The sequence below is a fragment of the Trichechus manatus genome, unplaced genomic scaffold (genome assembly GCF_000243295.1).
Source record: "Trichechus manatus latirostris isolate Lorelei unplaced genomic scaffold, TriManLat1.0 scaffold00036, whole genome shotgun sequence".
NCBI classification, from domain to species: Eukaryota; Metazoa; Chordata; class Mammalia; order Sirenia; family Trichechidae; genus Trichechus; species Trichechus manatus.
This window is the reverse complement of record NW_004443972.1, coordinates 15,880,264-15,897,897: the sequence shown is the minus strand read 5'-3', so window position 1 is coordinate 15,897,897 and position 17,634 is coordinate 15,880,264. Positions and strand designations below refer to the sequence as shown.

The 17,634-nt window shown below is 37.4% G+C and overlaps 1 protein-coding gene across 5 annotated transcripts in view; it reads left to right on the top strand.

Annotated features, from left to right (window-relative positions):
• Window positions 1-17,276, top strand: part of RBMS1 (RNA binding motif single stranded interacting protein 1) — a 139,982-nt gene extending 122,706 nt beyond the window's left edge. For 2 of the 5 annotated variants that reach the window (XM_023730439.1, XM_023730438.1), the window contains exons 7-15: window positions 2,076-2,191; window positions 3,242-3,291; window positions 3,416-3,509; window positions 6,176-6,223; window positions 7,111-7,161; window positions 10,411-10,521; window positions 11,699-11,779; window positions 13,069-13,153; window positions 16,267-17,276. In XM_023730439.1, coding sequence (XP_023586207.1) covers window positions 2,076-2,191; window positions 3,242-3,291; window positions 3,416-3,509; window positions 6,176-6,223; window positions 7,111-7,161; window positions 10,411-10,521; window positions 11,699-11,779; window positions 13,069-13,146 — 629 coding nt within the window. In that variant the 3' untranslated portion in view covers window positions 13,147-13,153; window positions 16,267-17,276. The remainder of the gene's footprint in view (window positions 1-2,075; window positions 2,192-3,241; window positions 3,292-3,415; window positions 3,510-6,175; window positions 6,224-7,110; window positions 7,162-10,410; window positions 10,522-11,698; window positions 11,780-13,068; window positions 13,154-16,266) is intronic. The other 3 variants (XM_023730440.1, XM_023730442.1, XM_023730441.1) reach the window with 3 other exon arrangements.
• Window positions 17,277-17,634: the final 358 nt, after the last annotated feature.

The window sequence follows — 17,634 nt, the reverse complement described above, 5'->3', positions numbered from 1 at the left end:
GGATTCTAGGTATAAAATAAGTCCTTACTTGGGCAAGTGCCCTTTATCCCCTCCTTTTACTTGGAGGCTATATTCTCTAGACCCTAGTTTCCGTTTGCCTTCAAATAGCCCAGAGTCCTTGGGGTGGTTCCAATAGTTAATGCTCTCAGCTGCTAACTGAAAGGTTGGAGATTCAAGTCCACCCCGAGGCACCTTGGAAGACCTGGTGATCTACTTCTGAAAAATCAACCGCTGAAACCCTATGGAGGAGAGTTCTGCTTTGACACACATGGGGTCACCATGAATCAAAATTGACTCAGTGGCAACTGGTTTTTTAAATGGCTCAGTTGTAGAATTAAAAGCATCATCAGTGATTAGAAATCTCTCTTGCTTCATTGAATCTATTTACTTTATCTTCTGTGAGTGTCAGTGAAGGGAGAAATCTTCAAAAGTCAATACCTCTTCTTAAAAAGATATAGTTCTTTAGAGTATAAAGTTGGACTTAAGTGGAAGTTCCTTGTTTAAGAAAGCCTGGTGGGGGTGGGAGTCAGAAGATAACAAAGGGCCCCTCTGTGCATGGTAGGGCCAAGGCTCGCTGATACTCTCAGCAGAGTTTTTGCTCTTACCTCCTTGTACCCGAAGTACAGTAGCCATTCAGAAATGAGTTCACATTCCAGCCCATCCTTCTAGAGTGGTTCACACCAGGGGGAAGAGAAAAGAGTGCCAAAGAACTGCGTAGACAGCTTGCTGCGAAGGAATTACAGTTAGTTTTGTTTTGTTTTGTTTTTTGGCAGAGAAGTGTTGAGAGGCACTATTGCTTCCACCCTATCATTGGTGGGTGGGTAATAGTGATATAAAATAAGAGATGAATTAGGATAATAAGAGGTAAAGGAGAAAGGAGTAAATTTTCCACAAGTAATATTTTTCTCTTCATGGTTATTTAACTCTGAAACACAATGTGAAAGTAGTAATCATGGTTCTACAGTAGACAAAGGACAGAGTGTGGGAACCAGACAGGAAGGTGTGATTGCCTTTATTACATTAACTAGAAACTTAACAGAAAAATGCACAACTTTCAGGAATACACCACTATTTCCACTGTGGAAATGCAAAACAAAAGAAGTCAGGGCTAGTCTATTAGTACAGCCTTCTTTTTTTTTTTTTTAAACTCTAATGAAAATATATCCTTGTAGTGTAAGATAGTCTCTACATCTTTTGCTTTTCTATTTTAATCTCTTGGGTGGTCCTTTGGATCATTTTGTAGAGTGGATATATAGTAAAGCAGCACCGAGTGGGATGCTTAAATCCACAGAAAAATCTTCAAAGAGAGTGTGCAGGTATTTTCAGCTTGATTACAGCAGCTGTCTTCAATGCTGTATCCAAAAATAAATAATTTAGATCTACTTCTGTTCATTCATTGATTCAACTAAGACTTAATAAGCACCTACGATGTACCAGACACTTTAGGTACTGGGGATACAGTAGTGAACTAAAGAACTGTTGCCACTGCCTCCATGCCCCCATGGGGCTTATACTCTAGGAGGGAAAACAGACATCAAAAAATAACCACATTCAGATTATTACAAATACTATAGCTAAAAGTCAAAGCGGTATGAGTGGCATAAAGGGGATTTGCTTTCTACTGGGGAGAAGTGAAGGCCTCTCTGAGGAATTATAACGGGAAGTGTTTTTAAGTTTGGTGTTGGGGGTGGCACAGTCCTGTTTACATTTGAAGATTATTTTGGCTGCTGTATAGAGGTGGAATTGGAGAGAGAGCTCAGAATGAAGAATCATGTACTTAATTAAAGTAGTGTAGAAGTAAATCAAAAAATTCCTTTGCTTCCTCAAAGCAGCTCTTTAAATGTTTTCATTACACTCTGGTTTAGAAATAATAACTAGTGTATTATTCTGCACTGTGCTTTTCTCCAGTGGATACTTCTGTAAGGGTCTAAGTAAACTTTCGCCTCAAAGTGCTCTGTCATTTGCCTCATAGCACTAGTACTGCTCATTTTCAACAAGCAGTTCAATTATATTTATATTGTCATCCGCACACACATACAATTCTGATTTCATATTGTTTTCCTCTGTTTATTCAGCTCCTACAGAACCTTTATTGTGTAAGTTCGCAGATGGAGGACAGAAGAAGAGGCAGAATCCCAACAAATACATCCCTAATGGAAGACCATGGCATAGAGAAGGAGAGGTGAGACTTGTAAGTCCTTTCTTGAAACTTTAGTGTGCATGTATAATCATAAAAGCTCACATGAATAGTTATGCAAAGGCATCTTGACTAATGCCACCACAATTCCAGAATAGATGCCAAGGTTAAACCTTCTTGCTGATGCTTTATAAGCCAAATGGTATCAGATTAAAACTTCCCAATGTACACGTTGCTAAGGGAGTGATGATTCTTCAGATGGACAAGTAGATGGTGGAAACAGCTGTGTTGACCAGTTAAATACATACAAAGTAAAAAAGCATTTTAAATTGCTACAAGAAATGCATAAGAGCAGAGCAGTGTTTTGTTTGTTTTTACAACAACGTCATGGTTTCTCAGAGGGCTTCAGTTTTGCAATTCTTTAGAAATTATCCTAAATATTATTATAAGAATGTAAAATAAATAGTATATTTGTCATTATTTTTCCTAATTCTTTTGAATAGTTTTCTTTAGAAAAAAAAATTCAGTTCCTTAGCAAAAATGTTGGCTCTCCATTTCCCCATATTATTGTCAATGAATTCTTATTAGAAAAAAAAAAAATAGTAGCATACTGATTCAAGAAGTTCTAGGGAGTCACTGCCCAGTTAAAACATTCTATCACCTACACTATCCAGTGATAGCCACGAGCCACATGTGGCTATTTGAGCACTTCAGATGTAACTAGTGTGCTGCTCTTGTTGTTAGGTGCCATCCAGTCAATTCTGCCTCATAGCGACCCTGTAGGACAGAGTAGAACTGCCCCATACGGTTTCCAGGGAGCAGCTGGTGGATTTGAACTGCTGACCTTTTGGTCCAACTTGTGTGCTAGAGGGACTGAATTTTTTATTTAAATTTAATAGCTACATGTGGCTATTGGATAAATATGGAACAGTGCAGCTCCAGAGCTTAGTTCTGAGTTTATAATTATATTTGGCCAAAGGAAACTCCCAATTTTATGAAAAGCTACTAAACTATCTCTGTTTATGTTGCCATGACTCTAAGAAATGGAATTTTTAAATTGTGTCTTTCTAAATGCATGTTCATATTTCCTTCTCTTTCCTATAGGCTGGAATGACACTTACTTATGACCCAACTACAGCTGCTATACAGAACGGGTATGTCATTAAGATAAATACATAATGGCTTGAGGGAAACTGTGAAGGTGGAAAATAGCAGACATTTGTTCAGTGAATTATTGTTTAAAGGATTACTTAATAAAGACTTTTGTGTTTGTTCTAGATTTTATCCTTCACCATACAGTATTGCTACAAACCGAATGATCACTCAAACTTCTATTACACCCTATATTGCATCTCCTGTATCTGCTTACCAGGTTTGTACCTTTAGGATTCATCAACAGTATGACATCTTGCGGACCATGAATCACTGCAGCATTTTTACGTGTCTTAAAATTTTGTACATTTATAATGAAATGTAAGTCAAATGTCATGCAGCTTAGATATCCAATTTAGAATAAGCTACTGCTTTATTTGACACAGTGATTGACTTCTGTGTATAAGGGAATGTAAGGCAAAGAAAATGGTTGTCAGTTGTCATTCCTTGGAATCATAGCATTTTAGAATTAGGATGAACCCAAATACTTCCTCTAGAATGGGCCCTGCTTTCTGCACACCATGTGATCCAGAAGCAAAAGAGAATTGCCATTAGATAAAATAAGCAGTAGGTGTGCACTCTTGCCTTTGTTCATTTGTCAGCACAAACTGACAAAATATCAAGTAAACACACTAATAAATGAAGATTTGTATCTCTATTAGGTAGCGTTAAATGAGCACTGCAGTGAAATTTGAAGCCAAAAAATTAGGCAGCTCCCTCTTTAGGTTATTTCATGCGGAGGCTTTATCTTAAATTCCCAGCTTGGAAACAAAATCTCATTAAGCACCTTGTTATAATACTCATTTGGTTTTATTGCAGGATTAGCTCCTCTTCTCCATGAACCCAGGGGTGTGCCTGCATTTCTCCTCCTGTATCATAGTGCCTCTAACGGCGTTATTGTCTTTGCTCAGACATGAACATTATAATGGGGTTCAATTACAGACACTTGGAAGCATAGTTATCTTTTGTTGACTGTTGAGATCCTGTATTACTAAACCAAATTTTTATGTTTTCTTGTTTTTAAAACAATTGAATTAGATGTTGTAGCCCTGATTTCTGGGGTTAGGAGACTACAATATCTAATCCAACAGCTGTGTTATTTAACTTCTGTAGGCCTCCATTTCCTCATCTGTAAAATGGGGATAATAATAGCTTCTATATCATAGACTGGTTGCAAGAATTAAATGAGATTATTTATGTAAAGACCTCAGCACAGTCCCTGGCATATTGTTAGCACTCAACAAGTGTTAGCTATGATTATTATCATCATTAATATTCAGGATTAGCTGGCTGATAAGAGCATATTTATTATTTTTATAATGGATTGGTCAACATAAGCAATATCATATAGTTGGTTCTGCCTAAAAATATAAAAAGTGGCATTAAATACCAAAGAGACATAATTAAATACAGTAATTTAGATTAATGAAATCATAACAAGCTTTCTACCCTCTGAATTCAGGGAATAATCTAAGAATTATAGTTGAAGTTTTGAAGTAGAATTCACAGCCTCCCTCAGGTTTTAGGCCATTTTCTTTTTGTCACTTGTTTTCTTTCTTTTTTCCCTCTGTGTTATGTTGCTTATGCTGATGCTTTAATCTGCAGGGCAAAGTATTAACTCCTTTAATGCCTCTTTAATTATTTTGGACCTAAGATTTCTACCTTTTCTTTACCTATATAAGATTCAATGAGATTTACATGCTTTTTCCATAATAAGTATTTCCTGTGCCTGATGTTGAAAGGTAGTCTTCTTTCTTAACTATCTGAACTTGGAAACCTCTGTCATTTGTGTATATCACTAGAATTAGGGATCAGTAAGTGGATTGACACAGTGGCTGCAACAGTGGGCTCAAACATAGCAACAATTGTGAGGATGGCGCAGGACCGAGCAGTGTTTCCTTCTGTTATACATGGGGTCGCTATGAGTCGGAACCGACTCGCCGGCACCTAACAACAACAACAGTAAGCTTATTCTTAGGCAAATTGAAAGATTGTGCATATTAATTTGTATCTATGCTGCTGTAGATGTTACAGCTATTAAAGCTTCTCCCACCACCTTGTTTTTGTTCTTTGCTGTAAAAGCAGTGTGCCTTTTGGGCACAGATTTATTTCATAGAACAAAAAGTTAGAAAACCAGTATTGGTAATAGATTTGATATGGCTAAGTGAAAACAACGTATCATTTCATAGACCTTATTTCCTCTCCTGGGTATCCTGTGCTTCCCTAAGATACATGTAGAATTTCATTTGATTTGCCTGACAGTGCCATAGCCTGTAAGACTTTGATTCTTAATCCATTGAGTTCAGGGAACCCGTAGGTCAGTGGATGAGCTTTAAATAGTCCATGATTCCCTTAAATTGTGTGCAAAATGTTTGTGTGTATACAATTAGATGGGAAAAGGTTTATAAATTTCATCAGATTTTCAAAGGAATCCATGGCCCAAAAGAGGTTAAATACTAATGGTAAAGAGTTCATAGAATATAGATTATTATTCCCATTTTATAATTAGGGAAAAGTGAGGAATAAAATTGACAGCAACTGATTTGCTACTTAAGAAAGAAAACTGGATTAGATGTCATAGCTCCCTAACCCCATAACGCTGCAAGCTATTAGATTATTAAGACCACTGAAGCATACAGAAAATGGGGGCATCTGGCCCAAGTCGGGTTCTGTAGGGAGCTTCTTGCCTCCCCTTGATTTATCCAGTGAGGGCCCTGCCCTCATGTTGGAATGGGCCTCTCTCCACCAAACCATCATATGCTTATGTAATCGGATTTGAGAAATTGGCATCTGCAAGAAACCACCAATATCCCAGTGGGGAAAGGCTGCAGTCCAGATAACTGAAATGTTAACAAGGCAGAAGCACTTAACTTTGGTCTGCCTTAGGTGGCAAAGGAAACCAGAGAAAACAAGTATCGGGGCTCTGCTATCAAGGTAAATCACAATACATTCTTCCCCCATGACTCTTCCCCATATCCTTTCTATAGAACCTCTGAATTTAACAGTAGGGGATAAGATACAGGAGGGTTCTGTTGTTAGAATTAGACATTTATTTTAAAATTACATAGATTCTGAAAAACTCTGGGCATCGAGAAATAGACTAATTTGTTTTTCTCTTGAGTGGCAGACTAACATGCCTTCTTTTCTGCCACAGAACCTGACTCTCACGTCTTATTTCTCAATCCAGAGGGTCTACTGTGTGGATGCCCTTTTGACCATAGATGTCAAGATCTAGTTACTGAAGTTTAATTTCCTAAATTTGAATTCAGACTTTTATTTTCCACACTAACTAGAAATTGTTGACCATCAGATAAGATTTCTGAAACCTAATGTCCTAGGTATCCAAGAGTGATTGAATTTGGTTATTCTTATTAAATAAGCACATACTTTAAGGGTTAGTTTCTAATCAGATGTGCTGGAATTAATCCTCTGTCATCTATATTCCTAAAGCACCTAGTTCATACCTTGATTGTAACACTTTTCACTATTTATTTGAGCAGTTTGTGTGTTTAGTTCCCTTGCTTAAACTGTAAATGTCTTGAGGGTGGGGCCCATGTCTTATTCACCTTTTTCACCTTGGTGCCTGAGACTCAGTAAATATTTCTTGAGTGGGCAAGTGGAAATTGGTTCTAAATAATCATTTCATCCCATTCAGAGTGACCAGTTCGCCAAGAACTCTAACTGCCTTAATCTTTTTAATCATTGATAGTGTTGTTTCCTTATTTTCTTTCTGTAGATTTTTAACATGATTAAAAAGAGTTCTAGAGAAATAGGTAGGCATTCCAATGGAAATCAATGTTTTTTTCAAAATCCTTTTCCAGGTGCAAAGTCCTTCTTGGATGCAACCTCAACCATATATTCTACAGCACCCCGTAAGTTTCTCATCTTTGTGGTTTACAAGTAAGCTATGTATACATATTCTTTGGGTTAAAACCATGTTGTGAAAGATAATATAGGATTTGGGAAATTTTAAGTATGGAATATGAGAATGTACAAGTTCACTCTAAAGCTTCCACTCACCTTTGTCTTAAAACCAATTGGTAGGCATTAAGTTACATTTACAAGCTGTAAGAACTTAAACTACATCATATTGGAGGCAAGGCACCATTTTCTTACCCATACCAGTTCTAGAGGAGATCATTCAATTGAATGGCTGAATATTTAACAGTGATGAAAGAGATCTCTCTTTTTTTTTTTAAATTGTGGTAAATATATAGGTAACAGAATATTTTGCCATTTCAACAGTCTTCACATGTACAGTTCAGTGACATAATGTTCAATCATCACCGTTAATTCTTCCCGAAATTTTCGCTCACCCTTAATAGAAGCTCGGTGTCTCTAAGCATTGTGTTTTCTTACCACCCCCCCACCCCCCACCCCTAGTACAGGTCTCATTTTTTACAATATGTTTAATGCAAATACAAAGTATTCAAAATCTAAAGATTTTCGTCAGTGTTACTTAGCCTCTCCATGGAAATTATAAATAAAGTAGTAACGTTCTGTTTGGTAAATAAAAACTATGATTCCTTTAGTCATATGAGCATTTGCTATGCTTATATATATATTACATTTTTTATTGCATGGATGAGTTATACACCATCTTTGGCACAGTGGTTAAGAGCCATGGCTGCTAACCAAAAAGTCGGCAGTTTGAATCCACCAGCCGCTCCTTGGAAACCCTATGGGGCAGTTCTACTCTGTTCTGTAGGGTCGCTATGAGTCAGAATTGACTCAGTGGCAACAGGTATTATATAGTGTGTTTGATGTGCTTTTCAAGGATACATAAAATCCAGTTTGTTAGATTAATTAAAACAGGTTTAAAAGTTTAAAAATGAGGGTAAGCAACAAAGTCACGAACAAGGCTACGAATGCCCAGCACAGTGACCTACATGCTTTTCATGAAAGGGCCATACATTTCGCCCTAAGCTTTCTAGTAACCAAAGCAAAAGGGGAAGCTGGGGAAGATAAAAGCAGATCAGTTGCTTAGGAAAAGCACACTATTCATGGCCTTCAGTTGAGAGAGGAATTTCTCTCCAGACACCTCGTAAAGAGGACACTGTGCAATGTAAGACTATGTGTACAGAACAGCAATCCAGGGACAGCCAGTTCTGACGGGAAGTTGTCCTGAGATGATCTTTAAGAAGCAGATAACCCATGTTTAGGTGATAACACAGAAGAGCGCTCTCATGATGTGTGTGTGTGTTTATATGTACATGTATGCACACACACAGTCTGTACACACACACGCATTTACATATAACCACAAGCCCATGTGTACATATATACATCTGTGAATCCTCACATATACACACGTGTGGCCATGTATGTCCCTGGTAATTTGTGCTACCCCATTTTGGAATGCTGGAAATCAACCCCTTTTCAATTTGGGGGTTTCCTAGCACTCCTACAGCTGGTACAGATGAATGACAAAAAAGACCAGGAAACACCTTTGGCATATTCTGGGCTTCTGAGTCATTTTTATGTTACCACATGCTCTTCAGTCATGCACTTTAAAAAGAAAAAATGTTTTACTTATGAAATGTATTAACAAACAATACCTCTGACACATTTTTTTTTATCAACTTTTAGAGACAAAGACTACACATATCTCAGTTTAACATCTTTAAGGATAGAAGGTTTTTATGTGAGGATTCATTTCCTTTCCCTGCCCAGATTTAAACTGCCTGCAGCCAGAGTTAAAGGGCTTGCGCGCTTACCTCTCTCATTGACTTTGTATATAAATGCAATAAATAGCAGTCTGTTTGAGGGATAAGATCAGGTACCCAAACCAAAACCAAACCCATTGCCATTGACTCGATTCTGACTCATAGCAACCTATAGGACAGAGTAGAACTGCCCCATAGGGTTTCCAAGGAGCATCTGGTAGATTCAAACTGCTACCTTTTGGTTAGCAGCCGAGCTCTTAACAACTGCACCACCAGGACTCCAGATCAAGTACAGAGACACCAAAAACATATGTTAGTTTTTGCAGTATATGTCAGGATAGTTGTTTCTCAGGTGATTGCAAAAGTAAGAGGAATAGGAAAATCCATAAGAATAATATACAGGAAAATTAGAGACAATTCAAAAGTCCAGAAAGAGAGAAAGAGTTAATAAAATTTTGGTTTATACAGTGTATGTACCATTAAGTACCCATTAAAAATGATAAGTAAGGTAGGTAAATGTTTATAATAAAACGTTACATTAAAAAGCAAAAGCCCAGGATATGAAACTGTTTATATATTCTGATTGCAGCTACGTGAAAACATATGCAGAGGATAAATCCGAGCAAGTAGGGTCGTGATGTTGTTAACAGTGGTCATTTAGAGAGGCCAGATTATGGGTGATTTTTTTGCCCCTTCACTGTTTTCTTAAATATATTTAATTTGAGTTTTACTGACCCTGATTTTTTTAAATGAAGTAAAAGAACCTGAATTGAATTATTAATTGTATCTGAATCTGATTTCCTCCCCCTGGCACCAAAATGCAGCTTAAAGTTCTGAGAAACACTGAGTCATGAGGAATGTGCTCTTGATTGAGCCTAACAGCTTAATCTGGAACCAAATGATTTATCTGTATAGAACATTTTAAAACAAGCCACAGTGTTTATAATATTAAATACAGTATGATATTTTGTGACTACATTAAACATCTATCATTTTTTAAAATTTCTTTAAGAAAGCATTTTGTAACTCATATAACCCAGATGTAGTATATAGTATATACAAATGTATACTATATTTGGGTTAACCAAAAATATTAGCTAGTCAAAAATATTATAGTTGGATTTCTGATTATAGCTCCTCCTGCTGGACTAGCTTGCTCTACAGTTAAGTAAAGTGAAGGTAAAGGGAGAGATGGTTAATGCAGGGATTTCTGTGAAACTAGTGCCAAGATACACATTCCCCTAATGCTCTTAAAAAATTCTCAGGGAAAGCAATCTAGAGCAAGATTTTTAGGAAATTGTTTACATTTCCTCTTGGGAGCGTGGGGGGTGGTTATTTTTGTTGTTTCACGTTCCTCAACAAATTAAGGCATTTCCTTTGCCAAAGATAATTATAGAATCTTAACTCTTCCCCTCACTCTTTGTCTTACATTGCTCTTCTCTCTGGCTCCTCCAGAGTGCCGTGTTAACTCCCTCAATGGAGCACACCATGTCACTACAGCCTGCATCTGTGATCAGCCCTTTGGCCCAGCAGATGAGTCATCTGTCACTAGGCAGCACCGGAACAGTAGGTGGCAAATTAATATTATGTGTCTTGGCAAACAGAATAAATTTTAGTGTAGCCTATATCTTCTCTATCAAATTACAGGCCCTATGGTGACAAAGGTTATGTCTGATCCCCTCTCTCACTCCCACATTGCCTTCCACATAGTAGATACTCAAATATTTCTTGATTTATTGATGAACTGAAAGTCTCACCTCTGGCTATCTTTCCTTTACGAAAACATAGCACTCACACATGACCGCATTTAACCCTCATAACCAGTGTCATTCATGACACTGTGGCAGACCTGGTCTCACAAACCAAAAGATGAAGGTGATACATGATGATAAAGACAGGGAAATTTTCCTCATTCACTTATTTCTTTTATGGAATTTGTGGACGCTGACTCACGACCTCAGTATTGACTTACTTTCCCAAATTTCAGTGGACTTGGTTGGGTATTGTAGTTGAGCTACTATCAGACCATCTTCCAGGGTTGATACGCTTAGTGTTTAGATGGTAAGATGGCCAAAGGCTTTTAATTCAGCCCATATCTGTGGTGGCTTAAAAGAACAAAGGGTAGTGGGTTTTCTCCTCTTACACTCAAAACCAGCTTCTTTTGAAGGCTGAGCCAGGTCCACACATGTCCATTGAGACTGACTAGCAAGGAGTGACTTTGGGGAAGGATTGCTGTCAGCATCAGGAAATCAGTGTTCCATTTCCTGTTCTGCTGTCAGCATCAGGAAATCAGTGTTCCATTTCCTGTTCTGCAGTGACCTGTTAAAGATCTGATTAAGTCATTTATCCGTTGGGTCTCCATCAATAGAAGCAATACTGTAGCCAGATGTTGGTTCAGGAGACTGCTGGAAAATAATATGGTCTTTTGAGGAGAGATCTTCTAAAATAACACATTAGTAATACTGACTTTTTGAGGATGAGAAACCTTAATGATCTTCACTCGTGCTTCTTTGTTTGGAAGTTCAAAGAAAGGTAGGAATTTTAGTTTGACGACTTCAAAAAGTAGAAAGCATTCACTGCCTTCTATATGACATTTATGTGCACTAATTAAGCTTCGAGGCAACCTGTTTAAGTTTCTTCTTTGAGACTTCTAAATAGTTTGTATCCCATTTCAAAATTCTGCATGTACTCAGAATTTTGCAACGCTTGTCATTACCCATCCTGACCTCATTCTTCTTTTCAGTACATGCCTGCAACATCAGCTATGCAAGGAGCCTATTTGCCACAGTATGCTCACATGCAGACAACGGCAGTTCCTGTTGAGGTAGGTACAGACCATCCAATGGTCATTCTGGCAATGAGTAGTTTTGAAAATGGGTAAATTAAACGCAAAGAAAAATCTATCAGAAGTCAAACATCTGAATAAAAAATGGAGTTTAGAGGGAATATACACCTAGTTTTTTTAACTATGAAATATAATTCTCTGCATCCATGTTAGTATTGCAACATCTGTACCGTACGTACCAAGACTCCCAGAAATATTTTCTAAACCAGTAGCACATTTTATTCCTCTTTAAGGCTCTATCTTGTCTACTGCAAAATGATAACCACAGGCAAACTAAGATAAATCTAGAGTTTGCAATTTAGTGCTAGAGATTGTATCAGTAATAATTACAGACAGGAATCAGTTAACTAATTGCAATACTAATGAAGAGAAAAAGCTGATGTTTTAAAACTGTTAACAGGGATAAAGAACAAATCATACTTGCTTTTATAGAGGTGGTTAGTGCAGCTAAATAACCCTTAGTTCTTGTTTTGGAGGATGAGTCTGATATTTTGAATTATGATTGGACAGAAAGCATAGCATTTTTCTTGCAATGTATCCAAAAAAATTCTAAGGAAATTCATCAATCCAGTTGATCCCAACCGCTAGGTAGATCTCAGAGATTCCAAATCCAAGAAAAGCCATAGTACTGTGGCTTGTTAATCTATTTTTTGCTTCTGATTGATTTAAATGCATGCAATTATTGACAACCACAAATAAACCCAAGTCCACAATCCCTTATCTGCAATTCTGAAAAATTGCACTCAAAAAAATATGAAAATAAAAATTCTCTTTGTAACTCCATTAGCAAAAAACCTGACCTGTGGCAAAACTCTGAACTGATGCCAGACAAAATCTTTATCTAACTTTCTGATTATTCATGGCTTTCAGTGTAGAACTAGTAACGTACTTGATTAGAAGGTGCTGCCCCAAACCCTCATCAGGGGGCTTAATATAGCATGTGCACATTGTAGTTCAGATTTTAAAAGGTAAAAGTACTGAGTTCAAATCACATTTGACCCCAAGAGTTTAGGATAAAAGGGTTTGTTTAATAATTGTAGCCTAATACAAATAGGCAAATCATAAAAGTTAGAATAGGAGGTTCTCTGGGTCTGTCAGACATTTCAGCTACTTAGGGAAATGCTTGACCTTGAAAGCGCTATATGGCATTAAGAAATTCACTTTAAAGAGTTCTTGTTTTTAAGGTGTGTGCTGGTGGGCTCAGTCCAGCCTAGGGAGCAGAATTTGGATATCATTGTTAACATGTCTCATCTCCTGCTTTGTCATAGGAGGCAAGTGGTCAGCAGCAGGTGGCTGTAGAGACGTCTAATGACCATTCTCCATATACCTTTCAACCCAATAAGTAACTGTGAGGTATGTGGGAAAGGTCTCCATGACTATGGGATTCAAATCAAGGCAATTCTATGATTCTTGTATAAAAATGGTACTTAAGTAACTCAAATTTCTTATCCAAATTGGTTTAGTCACATTACTTTAATCATGGCCTTATATTAAAGTCAAATGTATATTTACTCTCATCCCAAAAAATCTGTAACACATCAGAAAATACCAGGTAACAAAATTGTTCTACCGGCATACTTCGGACATACTGCGAGTTCAGTTCCAGACCACTGCAATAAAGCGAGTATCGCAATAAAGTGAGTCTTAGGAATTTTTTGGTTTCCCAGTGCATATAAAAGTTATATTTACACTATACTATAGTCTGTTAAGTGTGCAGTAGTATTGTCTAAAAAACAATGTACATACCTTAAAAAATACTTTATTGCTAAAAATAATGCTAACCATCATCTGAGCCTTCAGCAAGTCGTAATTTTTTTGCTGGCGGAGGGTCTTGACTTGATGTTGATGCCTGCTGACTGATCAGGGTGGTGGTTGCTGAAGGTTGAGGTGACTGTGACAATTTCTTAAAATAAGACAACAGTGAAGTTTGCCGCATCGATTGAGTCTTCTTTCACGAAAAGATTTCTCTGTAGTAAGCGATGCCGTTTGATAGCATTTTACCCACAATAGAACTTCTTTCAAAATTGGAATCAGTCATCTCAAACCCTGCTGCTGCTTTATCAACTAAGTTAATGTAATATGCTGTATGCTTTCTTGTCATTTCAACAATGTTCACAGCATTTTCACCAGGAGTAGATTCCATCTCAAGAAACCACTTTCTTTGCTCATCCATAAGAAGCATCTCTTCATCTATTAAAGTTTTATCAGGAGATTGCAGCAATTCAGTCACATCTTTAGGCTCCACTTCTGCTTTTAGATCTCTTGCTGTTTCTACCACATCTGCAGTTACTTTCTCCACTGAAGTCTTGAACCCCTCAAAGTCATCCATGAGGGTTGGAATCAACTTGTTCCAAACTCCTGTGAATGTTGATATTTTTACCTCCTCCGATGAACCATGAATGTTCTTAATGGCATCTAAAATGGTGAATCCTTTCCAGAAGATTTTTGGTTTACTTTGCCCAGATCCATCAGAGGAAGCACTGTCTATGGCAGCTATCACCTTACAAGTATTTCTTAAATAATAAGACTTGAAAATTGAAATTACTCCTTGATCCATGGGCTTCAGAATGGCATGAAAACAATCTTGTACATTTCCATCAGAGCTCTTGGGTGACCAGGTACATTGTCAGTGAACAGTAACATTTTGAAAGGAATCTTTTTCTGAGCAGTAGGTCTCAACAGTGGGCTTAAAATATTCAGTAAACCATGTTGTAAACAGATGTGCTGTGATCCAGGCTTTGTTTTTCCATTTATAGAGCACAGGCAGAGTAGATTTAGCATAATTCTTAAGGGCCTTAGGATTTTCGGAATGGTGAAGGAGCATTGGCTTCAACTTAAAGTCACCAGCTGCCTTAGAGAGTCAGCCTTTCCTTTGAAGCTTTGAAGCCTAGCATTGACTTCTCCTCTCTAGCTATGAAAGTCCAAGATGGCGTCTTCTTCCAATATAAGGCTGTTTCTTCTACGGTGAAAATCTGTTGTTTAGCATAGCCACCTTCATCAATTATCTTAGCTAGATCTTATGGATAACTTGCTGCAGCTTCTACATCAGCACTTGCTGCTTCACCTTGCACTTTTATGTTATAGAGACAGTTTCTTTCCTTAAACCTCCTGAGCCAGCCCTCTGCTAGCTTCAAACTTTTCTTCTGCAGCTTCCTCACCTCTCTCGGCCTTCGTAGAATTGATGAGAGTTAGGGCCTTGCTCTGGATTAAGTTTTGGCTTAAGGGAATATTGTGGCTGGTTTGTTCTTCTGTCCAGACCACTAAAACTTTCTCCATATCAGCAATAAGGCTGTTTAACTTTCTTATCATTCATGTGTTCACTGAGTAGCACTTTTACTATCCTTCAGGAACTTTTCCTTTGCATTCACAACTTGGCTAACTGGTGCAGGAGGCCTAGTTTTCAGCTTGTCTTCGGCTTTCGACATCCCTTCCTCACTAAGCTTAATCATTTCTTTGATTTAAAGTGAGAGGTGTGCGACTCTTCCTTTTCACTTGAACACTTAGAAGCCATTGTAGGGTTCTTACCTGACCTAATTTCAACATTGTCCTGTCTCAGGGAATAGAGAGGCCTGAGGAGAGGAAGAGAGAAGGGGAAACGGCTGGTCGGGTAGCAGTCAGAACACACACAGTATTTATCAATTAAGTTTGTGTTTTATTTGGGCATGGTTCATGGTGCCCCAAAACAATTACAATAATAACCTCAAAGATCACTGATCACAGATCACCATAGCAGATATAATAATAATGAAAAAGTTCGAATTATTGCGAGAATTACCAAAATGTAACACAGAGACACAAAGTGAGCACGTGCTGTTGGAAACATGGCGCTGATAAGACTTGCTTGACGTAGGGTTACCACAAACCTTCAATTTATTTAAAAAAGCCATATCTCAAAGCGTAATAAAGCAAGGTATGCCTGTGTAAGAAAAGACATGTATCCTACATTATATTGCTTTAATACCCACAAACTGAGGGAAATATTGCAAAGATGTTGCTTAATCTAGCATTGTAAGATTACTAGTATCTTGACTATGTATTTTGATTAATGTCAGTACCCTTCAGTTGAGAGAGAATATTCCCAGCTCTCACTTCAGCCAAAACTCTCAAAATGTTTTACTTTACCATGTAGTAAAATAGCTGTGTGACTTAGAACACCTTGGTTTCTGGATTGTCCTAGTGACAATATGTATGGTTGATTTCATAAAATCACTGTTAATTTCTAGAGACCCCCATGGACTTGGCTCGGGTTCCCTTAGAGAAGAAAGTATTTCTTAGGTCCTAGATTTAAAAGGTGGACTCAAGACATCGAAAGTGACCCTGAGTTCCCAGAGTTTACATTTATTGGTCTAAGGGCACTCCTGCCCAGTTCTGAGCATGGCCTTTTTCAAGTACATATCTTTAAAACAAGGAAGAGGTTCAATAGCTCTGTGGTGTGTTATACCAGATCTTTTGTCTTTTTCTTCCAGATGTACAGAAGGACGTTCTTATATGAAGAAGGGTGTGAAGGCTGAACAATCATGGATTTTTCTGATCAATTGTGCTTTAGGAAATTATTGACAGTTTTGCACAGGTTCTTGAAAATGTTATTTATAATGAAATCAACTAAAACTATTTTTGCTATAAGTTCTATAAGGTGCATAAAACCCTTAAATTCATCTAGTAGCTGTTCCCCTGAACAGGTTTATTTTAGTAAAAAACAAAAACAAAAAAAAAAAAAAAGATTTTTATCAAATGTTATGATGCAAAAAAAAATGAAAAAAAGTGAAAAAAATGAAAAAAAGACAAGAAAAAGAAAACTTCAATTTTCTGGGTATGCACAAAGACCATGAAGACTTATCCAAGTGCATGACCGGATTTTTGTGGTTTTGTTCATGTTATGTTTTAATTTGTGTTTTTTAATGCTGTATGAAATGGGCTTTCTGAAGTTTAAATAGTCCGACTTCACCAATGAATGGTGTTCTGTGCTTGCAGTGCGAGTGTTGCTGTGATTCAGTGTTGCCGTCAGTCTTTTTCTTGGCTTTCCGTTTTTTCTTTCAACGTAGTGTGAAGTGTCTTCTCCTTTTCTATGAATTCCAATTTGCCTTAAATCTTTTGATGCTGTAGCTGTTTCAGTAAAGTTAGTTCAAACTAATGATGTAGAATGCTTCGACCAAATGAGCTGGTCTATTATGCCTTGTAAAACAGCAGCATAGGGCTTTTAACAGGTAGTCAATAAAAGTTGCTGAAATTTTGGCTTTTTTAAATATGTAGTAGGTGTTTTTAATGATTTTTCACATAATGTGTAAGGTAGTGAAATGCAAGAAGGGAAAGATGTTTTGTGTGAAACACATTTTCTGACTGGGGAACTTTTAATAGGGTAAATTGTTTGTAAGGCCGTACGCCAACAGTTTCCTCTGATAGTTTGACTGATTTAGGATATCTGCTGTATGATGCAATGTAAAGTCTTTTTTGCCTTTTTCAGGAAAAAAAAAAAAAACTAACTTGATGTTCTAGATTTAGTGTAGGTAGCGTTGGGGCTGGGGGTGGGGGGGGTAGGGGAGGGGAGTCACCGAATGTTTTGTCCTTTCTTTATACTAATGATAGTGCTTTAGAATGAGAATGATGCCTGAGATCTGGCAAACCGAGAAAATGTTGCTATTTCAACTCAATGGCAAAAGCTTAAAAGTAAGGATTTATCTTCAAACATAAGCTGAGATGTGAATAGAAGCAAAATGATTGGCTACTAGCTCTCTCTCTCTATTGGGTAAATTAAAAAATAAAAATGACTTGGCACTTTTAAAGGTAACTTCACCAAAGACCGAAGAGCCAGTAACCAGTAGCTCCAACTTGTGTCA